This window comes from Sus scrofa, chromosome 1, assembly GCF_054392235.1.
Source record: "Sus scrofa isolate SSC_HxYL_T2T_F1_AM1 chromosome 1, Sscrofa_HxYL_maternal_Yorkshire_Landrace_v2.0, whole genome shotgun sequence".
Taxonomy (NCBI): Eukaryota; Metazoa; Chordata; class Mammalia; order Artiodactyla; family Suidae; genus Sus; species Sus scrofa.
The window spans coordinates 133,322,979-133,335,598 of NC_139383.1; the positions used below are offsets into that span (position 1 = coordinate 133,322,979).

General features: G+C 41.9%; 1 protein-coding gene across 50 annotated transcripts in view; it reads right to left on the minus strand.

Moving 5' to 3' along the window:
• Positions 1-484: 484 nt before the first annotated feature.
• SEMA6D (semaphorin 6D) overlaps positions 485-12,620 on the minus strand; it is a 597,185-nt gene continuing 585,049 nt past the window's right edge. For 5 of the 50 annotated variants that reach the window (XM_084970941.1, XM_084970931.1, XM_021096160.2 and 2 more), the window contains 12 exons: positions 12,394-12,513; positions 11,612-11,700; positions 10,669-10,886; positions 10,438-10,569; positions 9,975-10,130; positions 9,714-9,887; positions 8,771-8,911; positions 8,598-8,675; positions 8,104-8,165; positions 7,669-7,725; positions 6,009-6,164; positions 485-4,260 (listed from right to left, as the gene is read on the minus strand). In XM_084970941.1, coding sequence (XP_084827067.1) covers positions 2,972-4,260; positions 6,009-6,164; positions 7,669-7,725; positions 8,104-8,165; positions 8,598-8,675; positions 8,771-8,911; positions 9,714-9,887; positions 9,975-10,130; positions 10,438-10,569; positions 10,669-10,886; positions 11,612-11,700; positions 12,394-12,513 — 2,672 coding nt within the window. In that variant the 3' untranslated portion in view covers positions 485-2,971. Of the gene's footprint in view, positions 4,261-5,996; positions 6,165-7,668; positions 7,726-8,103; positions 8,205-8,597; positions 8,676-8,770; positions 8,912-9,713; positions 9,888-9,974; positions 10,131-10,437; positions 10,570-10,668; positions 10,887-11,611; positions 11,701-12,393; positions 12,514-12,620 lie in introns of all 50 variants that reach the window. The other 45 variants (XM_084970907.1, XM_084970899.1, XM_021096148.2 and 42 more) reach the window with 11 other exon arrangements.

Below are 12,620 nucleotides of genomic sequence, written 5' to 3' on the forward strand. Positions count from 1 at the left end.
GCCTGAAGCATTTGACTGTTGCTGCCGTACGTTCATCTGGTTTTTTGGATTGTATGTTTTTCAGGGGCTCTGCCCATCAGTATCACCAGCCTTCCAAGAAGAGAATGGTGGTGTAACCAGATGGCAAATATTCCAGGTAAGAATACTTTAATTTTTTTTTTCTTTTTATGGCCATACCTGTGGCATACGGAATTTCCCAGGCCAGGGATCTGCAGCTGAGGCCTATACCACAGCCACGGCAACATTAGATCCCAACCGCATCTGTGACCTATAATGCAGCTTATGGCTCCTTAACCCATTGAGGGAGGCCATGGATCGAACCCACAACCTCAGAGATAATGTTGGGTCCTTAACTCACTGAGCCATAATAGGAACTCCTGTTATGGTATGTTTTAAAAGAAACTCTCACCAATGTTGATTGACTTAAAGATATTCTTAAAAAAATTGTTCCTTATAAACCTCTTCAATATCAAGAGGCAGGATATAACGATTTGTATATTTTATTTTGACTTTACATGCTGTGTTAAAAACCCAAAGTACATATTATTTACACATCCACAATACAAGTTTACAAGATATCTATACATGTTAAAGTACTCTATAAAACAGTATAGAGCCACTTCACTTTAGGGTTACTTTTTATGCCGTACCATTAAAAAAGATACAATCTGTGTTTACCTTTGCACAAATGGATAAAGCATTTAAAAATTAAATTAACAGGATAGAGACTAGATTTTATGTTAGAAATTTCAACATAAATACTGATAGAACTCACATTACAAACTACAAGGCAGCACAATGTTACAAAATGTTATCCGGGTTCACATAGAGTTACTGTTCCATTTTCCGCACGCCGGGATTAATATTGGTAAGGTGAATTCAAACACGTTTGTCGGCAGTGGGACTGGGTAGTGTTTATCACTGGTTGGTTTAATTTATTATTAATCTGTCATGTTTTAGTTTCAGAGCTGAAGTGTTTCAAGAACAGGAGTCTGAGCTTTTGAGCTTCCAGAGACCTCAGGGAATCACGTTCTTTATAAGACAATATTCTCAAAGGAAAAGAATAACTGCATCAGTATTCTACCTTCTGTGTGAAAATGCTCTGGTCTTCTGCAACCCATCCTCCCCCAGGTAATAGATATCATCAGCGTTATCACAGGAAATCAGTTGAACTTATTTGTCTGACTAAGTCAGGAGCATTCCTCTGCCTTGATACTTTCTAGATGAGGTTCAATAAACCGTGGTGTGCAGCATATTAACTGAAACAGTCATCAGGGTTCCACATCATCAACTGTAAGTGATTTCTGCAAAACTACAAATAGAGGACTCTACGGTTTCCACAGGTGTCACATTACCTGGGAAACCTCATCTGACTTCACATTATCACTGTTTCATCCTTAGGAAAGCGGGAGTGGAATGTTTATCATGGCAAAAGGATGTAATGCAGCTATCTGGGTGGATTTGTTTTACAATGAATGGTTCTAGGTTGTTTTTACGGTTTTTGAAAAGTCTTTTCAGGTGCTGGTTGAAAAACATTTACAACTGGCACTCAGGAAATGATGTGCTATACCGAAAACACTTGACATATTTGAGTACTTCGATCATTCTCATGAATAAGGCACAAAATGCACAGATTCAGGTAAACTCACATGTAATATTTACAGTATACTGTCATAACCTGCATGACTTAGGAGGAAATCCTCACATCACACAACACAGACAACATGATTGCACCACTGTTCCGTTTCCATAGACTGTTTCTGTTAAGCCAATTACAATCCTCTCACAGTTCCCTTCTTTTGTCTTCTGTCTTTTGTGTGTGTGTATGTTTTTTTGTTTTTTGTTTTTGTTTTTTTGTTTTTTTGTTTTTTTTTTTTTTTTAAATCTTGGGGGTAGGAGGAGTAAAGGAAGAGGAATTTTACTACATGGGAGAAACCAAACAGTCAAAATAAAACCTTGTTCATGTGTCCAAGGTTAAATAGAGTGATTCAGGCTTGGATTCACAGTGGACAGGTAGATTTTACTACTGAATACTGGTGGATAAATCAAGGATACCTCTTAACATCTCTATCTTCTTAAGCTGGCAAGACTGTAATAAAAGTTTGAATGAATAGCAGCACAATGGTACTTAGAACGCTTACATTCTGGCATTGGGTAACACGTAAGTCAAGTTAATCATTTTGACAGTCAAATCAGCCTCGATTTTCTTTCCTACTCAAAGCTGGGCCCAACAAACTGCTGTGGGAAGAAGTTACTGTCTCTTGTTCAGTCATGCGCAATGTAAACAATTCCATAGCACAAAAAAAGATGCAATGGGCACCTAAACAAATCCTAATGGGGACAGAACACACGCATACATGCACGCACACACATGCGCGCGCGCACACACACACGCATACACACGCAACAGAGATCACTGGTGGCATGAAAAAAATGCCACACATGAAAAAAATGCTACAGTTTGGGTCAAAGACTAAAATTTTTAGCAAATCGTTTGGTAATCTACAAGTTCATTTCTTTGAGACATTACCTTTTTTTTTTTTTTGACATTTGTGCAAGAGGCAAGGTGAATGCATACATATTAAAATGTTCACATTTAATGGGAAGACCACGCAGAATGGCAGTCTAAGTTGAACCCATTTTCAAGTATTTGCTCACAGATTCTTCTGAGCACTGTATCAGCTCTTTAAACTGGTGACAGGTGGCCCCTGGGAGCCACACATCTCTTTAGCTTCAAACAAAAGAAATGGAATGACCAGCACCTTCCTTTGTTTTCAAGCAAGTACACAGAAGCCTTGCTGCAGTAGCTACATATGGCAAGTTCTGATGTTGCCAAAGTTAGGTAGAGTTTCTTTGGCCACTTGGTTCTCTTACTATGAGTGAGTCTCTTGTTTTAAGGTACCCTTACAACGTCATCCTCTCAACAACATGGACAGGATAAAAGCCACTCGAGGAAGGGCACATTTGAGACCTAGTACGTGTATTTGTTCAGTGGTCTGACAGATGTGGTCTGAGGAACAAATGAAGGCTTTGGTGGCACGTCAGGTTTTAAGGACGGTGTCCTCTTTAGTCCCGTCCTGGGAAGGGTGCCATTACTGGTGTAGCTGCTCTGTCTGGAGAGGGAAGGCTGCAGATGAACACTCACCGGTGTTCCCTGAACATAGTCCACCTTCGCCCCCGTGGGGGTGGCCATGTACCCCCCACGGTTCACACTAGGCTGTCTAGATAACAAAACCCCATTTGGTGAGCTTAAGTTTTTAGGCATAGCAGATATAGAGTGCCTCTGGGAGGAGTTTTTATGATAACCCCTTTGTCTTTCCAGAGAAGTCATCGGGACTCCTGGAGTGGTGGGGACGTCCACTCGCTTAGTTGGGCTATTCCTGGGGAGCGTTGAGGGAGGAGAGTAGAGCGAAGCCTCACGGTTAGGGACTTTGGGCGGGACCTCGGACATAGGTCCCACAGGATCCAGCATTAGGGTCTGGTGGGCCATTTGGATGTCTCCCATGATGGCTTTGGGGTTACTGTTTGGGTCATTTAGATGCTTCAGGAGATCATTAAGGGTATTTCTGGAATCCACAGAACGCCGGTGATCTCTTTTACTGGATGACTTTGTGAGAGGGTGGTCAATGTTTTGAAGCTTCTTTTCAGCTTTGTGAGCATTGGAGTTTGAGAAAGATGTGTTGTAGTCATGGGTAGCATTAGGGAGAACAATGGCACTGGGGATGTGCCCATGACTTAGTGGGGAGTGGGGTGGAGGACTAGAAGGAAAAAACTGGGAAGTTTCTTTCCTCGAAGCCCCATGGCCGTGGACCTTGTCTGAGTGGCTCTTCATGGCCTGCAAGGTCTTCTGGTGAAGCACAGGTGTGGACTCAGGTGTAGGGAGAGCAGCCAACTCAGGAGGTTGGCCTCGATGGTCCATGACCATGGATTTTGTTTCCCCATTGGGCGGCAGCTCTTTCCGACTGGTCAGCAGGTTACTGTACAATTTGGGAGAATCAATATTCTGTTGATATTCCTTGACTGGGCTGTCAAAGAGACCATTCAGCTTGGCAAAGCTTCCACTGGAGTCTGTGCACGACTGGGCAGATTCTGCATCTTTATGGATCTTTCTGTTCTTCCGAACAAACATGTCCCGATAGCAGTATACTGCCACACCTGCAATGAATGCACCCAAAACAAAAGCCGCAAAGACACAGGTGATGAGGACATTCATGTGGACCATCTGGTTGGAGTCTCCAGATTGGACTTCCCATCGTACACCTGCAACAGACACACAGTAAAAGAGTCTGAGTGGTGTGCTTCTTTAAAGCAATGTTAGCCAGCAAATGGCTTCCACTGAGCCATTACTACTTTCACATGGTCCATATGCTTAGCTTGGAGGGTGAGGTGGACTCCAAAATTCTGTATTTTTTTCTTTAATCACAAAAGGATCCCCAGAGACATTTATGATTGCTGCAAAAGCCAGGAAAACTAACTCTAATCTTCCACTGATCTGTATTTGTCTTCTCCAATCTCTCTTAAATAATTGTTAGATAACATTCAAAATTTTATGTGTTTTTAACCTAAAAATTAGTGTTAGAAAGTGTATATTTTCTAAGTGGCCCGTTTTCAACACATAAAAATTTTTTTCGCATTATTTTCTCTTAATTAATAAATCAGGATTAAAGGACAGCTGCTGGGATTAGGGAGATATATGAATTGGCATAAATATATATTTTGCTAAAATAATTATGCTAATACAATTATGCTATCTTAATTAGAATGAAAACACAAAATTTGTTCTCAAATGAAAAGCATCAGCTTGGTCACTGTTAGCTACAAATATAGACTTTCATGTTTGCTTTGATTTTCTTTTCATTCCATCTTGGAGTGAAGCACTCTGAATTGCCTGCTATGAAAGAAATTCCAGACAGTCTAAGGAAATGTATTATATACTAGAGTTAAGTAATATGTCCAATTGTCAAGATATTTAAGCAATATTTAAATTAGACTAGAAGAAGAAGAGTGAATTAGTTTGTAATTATTGGGATTTTTAATGCAACCACAGACATCTAGAAATGTTAGTTTAAGAGGTATCCAAGTCTGTTACATGCTATAAACACAGCTATCCCAGAATAAGGTAAGTCAGAGCAACCTGAAGATTCCATTGCTTTAGGTTAGTACTAAGGCCTTCGAACATTAGTTGTTTTTAATCAATGTTGAGGGCTATGGAATTCCATGACATGGTGAAAGACAGGGAAAGAGGAGTAGAGAGAAATGAAATTGCTAAAGAAAATAAAAGAGAAAGAATGATTATAATATTGTTTACAATGAAAAACATATAAAACCAAAATCAACAGATGTAAATCATAAATGACAATGCACCGCTATAAAAACTGATTGGAAACCTGATACCACAGTTTAGTAAGCATTGAAGAATGGATTTTTTTTTCCAGAGTAATATATCTAATAAGCCAGCTCAACAGGCAGCTATTTGATAACTGCTTCTATTATGGGCCGAAAATGATAGGTACGGACAAGTACTCTGTTAGGCTTTATAGTTGGTGGCATTCAAACAACTTAGCGCCTCATATACACTTTTCAGATTGTGTTGTAAATTGCAGCTAAACAAAAGGCTGGGAAAGGCTCCCAGACAAAACATCCAATATCAAGATATTTGCAGTTAGTTTTTTTTTTTTTTGGGATGTTGCTGGAGTGACCCTCAAAATTCTCTGACCCAGCAGAGTCCAGCTTCTTCAGACAGAAGTCAACACAGATTAGACTGTCTGAGTGGCTGTTTCACCAACTCTCTCTTTAATAGCTTTCCGCCTCTCTGGTAAGGAATGCACTCCAGGTAACCACAGCACAGTGTTGTTAACACAGTGGAGCCAGAGTTAACACCAGAGGCAGCTCAGTCTGGCTTCACTGCTGGAGAACCCTAAGCCCATACTCTCCTCAGAGAGAGTAGGAATCAGGTTTCCACTCAGTGAGAGATGAGTTCCCTGGTGAGGCCTTACCCTTTGGGATACCTGATAAAGGATCAGTAAAATCAGAAGTGTTTGGGTCATCTTGAACTACAAATTTCCGGGAGCTGGTCAGTTTAGGTCTCCAGGTATCAATCACTTTAGGTGTAATTTCTGGGATACTTGCCATTGTGGTAACAGAAGATGAAGATACCTCCATGTCTGTGGTGGCAAACAGATTTTTATTAACGTGGGTCATGTCAGCAGGTTGTTTCTGACTGGTCTGCTGTATTTTCAAGTAAAGTTTAAGCAAATTTTATGAGAAAGTCTGTTCCAGGATTTCATAAAAAACACATACGGAGAGATTACAACAAATCCCTCTCTAGCAAGGGAAAAACTAAAAGCTAAAAATTAACAATAAAGACATATTAAGTGGATTTCACTTAGAGACATTCAAAACACTCCTCTACAAAGCCTCTGTGGTGGTACCTGACACACGGAAAACGCAATATGAATCCCAAAGGCTAATGGCTATTTTCTCATCCTTTTGTGAGACAAACATCATTTCGTTTCTTTTGGTGCATGTTTTTAAAAGCATTTTCATAGATAGTTGCAAACCATATATCCTTCGCTGAGGAACCTACTGTGTAACTTCATCAGGAAAACCTGGTTAAGTCTGAATAGACACTTGATTTTGGACCGGACAAAGGGGCTGTCCTGCTTTACCATGACCATCGCACCACCCCCCCATCCATTTGTAGATAACTGACTGCACTGAGGGCTCACCATCCATGGTAAAGCACTGGAACAGGGCTGAACCTTGTCCGTGCCTCCCAAAATGCGCCGGGGAGTTTCTTCCAAAGAATTAGCAGCAACTCATGCAAAAGAAATGGCATTTACAAGCTGAGTAAGGATGTTCTGAAACACAAGATCTGCCATCCTTTTGTCCCCTCTGAGGCGTGAAACTGCTGGTGAGTTTTAGAACCAGTGATAGGATTGGGAGTAACTTAACCTCATAGCGTGTCTATTACTGATTTCCACGAGTCAATTTTCCCTCAAAATGTAAGCATATGATTTTAGGTTAAAACTTCGGAGACCCCAATTCAGACGGGTGCAACAGTCACAGATGAAAACTCCAAAACAGATGTAGACAAGAGGGACACAGAAAGTCCAGTGAACATCTTCATACATCAGAAACCAGCTACATTCGACAGGAACCTTTTTCACACCACTAAGACCACAACCAACATTCACAGGTTCCCGGAATTACCGCAAACCATTCAAAAAAGATCTCTAAAAGTTAAAAATACACATTTTGGGGAAATGTGTATTTGTTGACTAGGTCTTAGGAAAGGTGGGGGGAGAAGGGGAAAATAATGAAATTCTGCCATCCATTAAGTACAGATGGCTAGAGGGAACATTCACAATGCACAGGGGTGAGAGAGAAGAAAGCTCAGGGGATGGGCGTGCAGCTGGAATGCAGCCTATGTTAATCCATTTGATTTTTCTTAAAGGATGTGCCTTGGTCAATGATAAACTGTTTACATGCTACACAGGAGTGAAGTGCTGAGTAAGAAAAAGTCTCTGGGACTGTCAGTGGGATCATGAGTCAAAGCAGAAAAATGAAGGGCTGCCAAACTGCGCAAAAGGAGGGGAGAAGGGGCTGAAAATGCTGAACTGAAGGAAAGAAAAGGTTGTTAATTCAAAAAAATGAAAAAAAACTAACCAGATGTTGGACCGCCAAATATTTTGTAATCTGGTGTAGTTGAAGTAGGCAAAATTTCTAAAAGAATTAAAGGAACAAGGAATCAGTAAAAAAGTAACCAAAAGAAAGCAAAAAAATTTACGAATTCCAATTAACTCAAAAAGTCAAAAGAAAGGACTGTAAATGAAAAGACTAACCTACTGGTTAGATGACCTGTCTCTAGAGTCCTACAAAATTGTAACAGGTGAAGGGGAAGAAAAAAAAAAAAAAAAAAAAAAGGCCAGATTCTTTTCTAACGTATCCCCATGACCAAATAGCTCAGCTTTTGCAAAGTTTAATTAAATGCTAGGTGGTATGTGTCCTGAGTCATTATAAAAGGCTGATTGTAAAATAATGTTCCCGTGCAATTGGGGTCAAAAAGCAGGGGCAGGAGGGGAAGGAAGGTCCCCGTCTTACCGTGGCAGTCCCCTAGATGGGCCGTGTTGCCAAATTCCGTGTCCTGCTCAAATCCTCCAGCGCTGTGGTTATGGAAAGCAAAGAAGTCTTCGGTTAACAGCCTTCATAGGAACACAAGTGACAACCAGAGCAGAACCAAGAACACAGACGGATTAGTAAGGATGAGCAGACAGAGGAAAAATGGACATTACAACAAAGCTCGCGGAAACGGGTACTTCTCTTAAATTTAGTAACCAGAATATCTAAGAGAGCAAAAGAGAATTTATTTATTTTTTCCTCTCTCTATCCATTTCCCTTAGGAATTACACTGTCTACAATCCCCTTTCCCTCTCACAGCTCCAGATTTTCTTTCTCCCCCACTCCACCCATACCAAAAAACATCAAAGAAAGAGATAAAGCAAGCAAAGCAAAGCAGTGTTATTGAAAGTTTTCTAAAATGTCTAGCTTTGGAGCCCCCGGAGACGATCTCAACTAAGGTGACAAAATGTACTTACAGCATCCCCGGCATCACTCGACCACAGGCCCCCTGGCTTAACCAGCCACAGTATGGGTCTCGAGATGCAATACAAGACCTGTATAAAACCAAACAGAATGTAACTTGGATTTTCCCATCATCAGAGGTCAAGATGCTGTGAGACCCAGGGTAAGGGAAGAGACATCAGCTTACTTTTTACAGGATCCGTACCGCTCGCAGCGACTGAGGGGGATGCGGATGACACAGCTAGAGAAGGCCACGTACAGAGCATGATGATCTTTATCCAACTGTAAGGACAGGACCTTTCGGTCCTCCTCATTCTCAGCACTGCATCTGTATTGAGGGAGACATGTGGAAGATATATGTTTAGTAAGTCAAAAGCTATAGGAACTAGGTGAGGCAATGAGGTTTGGTTTTTGCAATTACCGAGAGCTGAGGAGGTGTTAAGAAATAGTTTCTGTTAGCAAACTGGCAAGTAAGTAGTGTAGGAAGTCATAATTATGTGATTCATTTGATTCATCTTTTACTGCTCTGCATGGCTGGTTAAATCTCAGGCTGGACACAAGGGTTTTTAAAAATTGGTTTGCCATCCTGATGATCTAAGGGAATTGCATTTGTGAAGAGCATTTACACTATAAGGAACAAAAAGGATAATGTTTTAATGCATTTAAATCTTTCGTGCTAGATATTTCTGGATCTCTCCTTAGTCTCCTTTGCTCCATTTCTCTCATCTATTTCTTGTTTGTTTTAATGGTCCAAATAATTTTTTATATCAGAGGCTGATGAATTACGTGTGTGTGTGCATGCACGCGAAGGCTTGTAACCAACTGTCTGCTGCATGTAGCAGCCTGAAATATATCTGCAAAGTAAGAAGGCTGGTGGGAACATATTCTCATTTTCCTTATGCAACAAATAAGGGATGGATTATTTTTAAACTCATCACTGTTCACCCTCTTAAACCCTGCCGGACCCAGGAAAACAATAAACCCAGGTTTTATTTCAGTGAAAAAAAACAAAACAAAAAACCCCAAAGTACTACTATGCCAGACCACTGCTAATTTAGGGGGACCAAAGGGAAATGACTAGAAACACACACTGGAAGTACCGAGAAATGTTCTTGTAAAAATGCACCTACTTTGCATGGTTGTATGCCTCAATCTCTTCCAGTAACACGCTGTCATTCAAAGAGAATGGACTGGTCTTTGCCAAAACTTTAAGTACCACGCCAGCTTCTGAGCCAACAAAGATGACTGTGTAGTTCTGGTGGGGTCCGGCAGAATGGTCCACGGCAATGGCCGTCAGTCTGTACCTGCCAGAGGAGATAAGCCAGGTCAGGGGGCCCCAACAGGAAGGGAAGGTACAGGAGGGGAGAGGGCCCTTGTTTCCTCAGTCTTACCTGATCCGAGTCTTTGTGAACCAGGGTTCGTCTGCAATGGGTGGGACAGCAGAGTCCATTAGGGGGTGGGATTTGATGAACGACAGGGTTTCATCCGGGAAATCGATGGAGGTTTTATAAGCTTCAGCAAGACCATGCTTTGCACAACAGCCAGGCCTGAAAGGAAAATAATGTGTTTTTTCCCCTTCCCACAAGCTGTTCCTAAGGAGAAAGTGCTTATTCTGGAAGAAGAGGTCATGAACGAAAGAAGAGTGAGCCAAACCAGAGGAGCAAGGCTATTCCCTTAACCTAGTGGGTTCTCCACATACAGGTTCTCAGGGTTATGTTCACTGACTTTTGTCTGCCCTGCTGCACAGAGACCCCTTCCTGGCGGGGAGGTTGGCGAGGCTGCTCCCTGGGGATGGATGCCTCTAGTGACAGAGAGTTTGGTTAAAGACAAAAATCCTTCTTGTCTTTTTCCTACCTTGGCTTTGGTACTTTGTCTTCAGGGACTGCTGTCCAAACAGAATCCGGAGTTTTCTGCTCTTTAAACCGTCCTTTGAATACCTTTTCTATGTCATCCATGCTAAATGCACACACTGCCGAACCAGGGATGCTGAAAAAGAGAACCAGCATCAGGCAACCATGGGCCAGCTCCTGGTTCCCCCAAGCAGGGCACAGGATGTTTTCTGAAGTGCCAGGGATCTGTTCTCACCTGTTGAGTTGTGTAGTAAACACCCCGACCACAGTGGGGATGCCATTGATTTGTATTATGTCTGTAATAGACTGCAGAACATCAAAGTAGAAAAATGAATCTCCGGGGACAGAACAATTAAGTCGAGCCTTCAGAAATGAAGTCCAGTGTTTCTCCAGGACCCGCTGGGAGCCACCCATGTCGTTTTTACATATGCGGGCCACACGGGAATACACAGCCTGCCCACGGGACAAAAGCAAAGCAACAGGGTTATGAGCATGGGGGAGGAATGGGAACAACAAGCTGCTGGTTCAGGGAGGAACAAAAACCACTAAAGATGCACGGGGCTCAAAAGACTCACAGAGCCTTCTCTCTGGGGATTTGATGGTAGGACTGTAAACCAGATTCACCTGTGAGAAAAAAGGGCCATTTTCCTGTTCTGCCAAACAAGCTCCTCTTAGGGAGGAGCTATTGAACTGGCTGGCTGAACAGAAACCATTTCCATACTGTGTCTCCTACTTTGCCTTTTATACTCAAGAAAATACACCATCATTAAATGTGGCATCAAAGGGGCTGCAATATTTTAGAATCATATGTGCTTTTATGGAAATACTCAACATTGAACAAGGGGCCCTCCCCTCCCCATCCTGCCTTTTGACACTGAGAAAGAATAAGCTATCAATAGACTTCTAAAGAGTTAAAGAAGCATCCATAACTCAAGGGTACCTGCAGAACATTCTCTGTAGTAATAGGGGGAAAAAAAGAAACCTTCTCAGGGCCCAAGGCCGCTCTTTCCACTCTGGCCATTGTTCGGGTATTCTCCAGCAACTTTTCTCATGACAAGCAACTCACCTCTCTGCACTTGGCCCTAAATGCATTGAGTGCTGGAAAACATGCAAAGACTCTACCAAAGTGGGCTCGATTCTATGCAGCACATGTGCACAAGTCAAGCCTGTATACTTGCCTTGCCTAAATTATTATGTTCCACAGCGATTTCTCGAAAGAAGAAATACACATAGTTTCCATATTCTATGGCATGAAGAAAGTGTGGCTCTGAAAGACAAATTGAAGACAAACTGGTTCCTAAAGGATCACTCAATTCATATCAGCCCCCAACTGCTAGGCATGACTGACAGATGTCGCATAGCTACACTCACGCCAAGGAGAACTCCCATTTGCCAAGGAATCTGAAGAGTTGTGGTATGGGTGTGAAGCTTCAGGGAACCCAGAGTCTTTAATGTTAGCTAATGGACTGGAAAACGCCTACAGGGAACTGCACTACAGCAAAGGTCTTTGTTTCAACAGAGTTATTTATTAACCTATTTAACTAGGGAAGAAAATCTCTTATGCCTAATATAAAAAATCTTGATTTCTAGTTGCCCAAGAACAAAATGACTCTGCAGATATGAACTCATGCTTCCCAGGGTTAACTTTCTAAGGTAGGGGGATGGGAGTGGACAACAAGTATTACATGCATTTACAGTTAAGCAGACTGGCAGAAAGAGTTGAGATCATTGTTTTTGAGGTCACCTATGATAAAAGCCTGGATAGATGTACTTTTCTGACAGGGCCACTGGTCTCCTTATCTGCCGTTTGTGACCCCAGTCACGATCAAGGCAGCTGGTACTTGGCTCTCAATAAACAATATCAAGTCAGGCACTGAACATCCTGATGCCCAGGGCTCCTGTTTCCACTTGGCCATCTCATGACCCTTAGTGATCCCACAGCACTGCTCTTTGAAGGTACCTTTGATCCATTTGGAATCATATTTTATCGTACGAAGGGCAGATCCATCACCCATGCTTCGATAAATAACAGCATCGCTGGCCAAGAAGTCAGCCACTGTGGCAGAATACAGCTTCCCATCTGAAACCAAAGTTATAATTCAGGTAAAATAACCATGATTATCCTAAGTATGTCATCCTAGGTAGTGTGTCATACCCTCTGGAGTGATCTCACCCATGTTATCACTA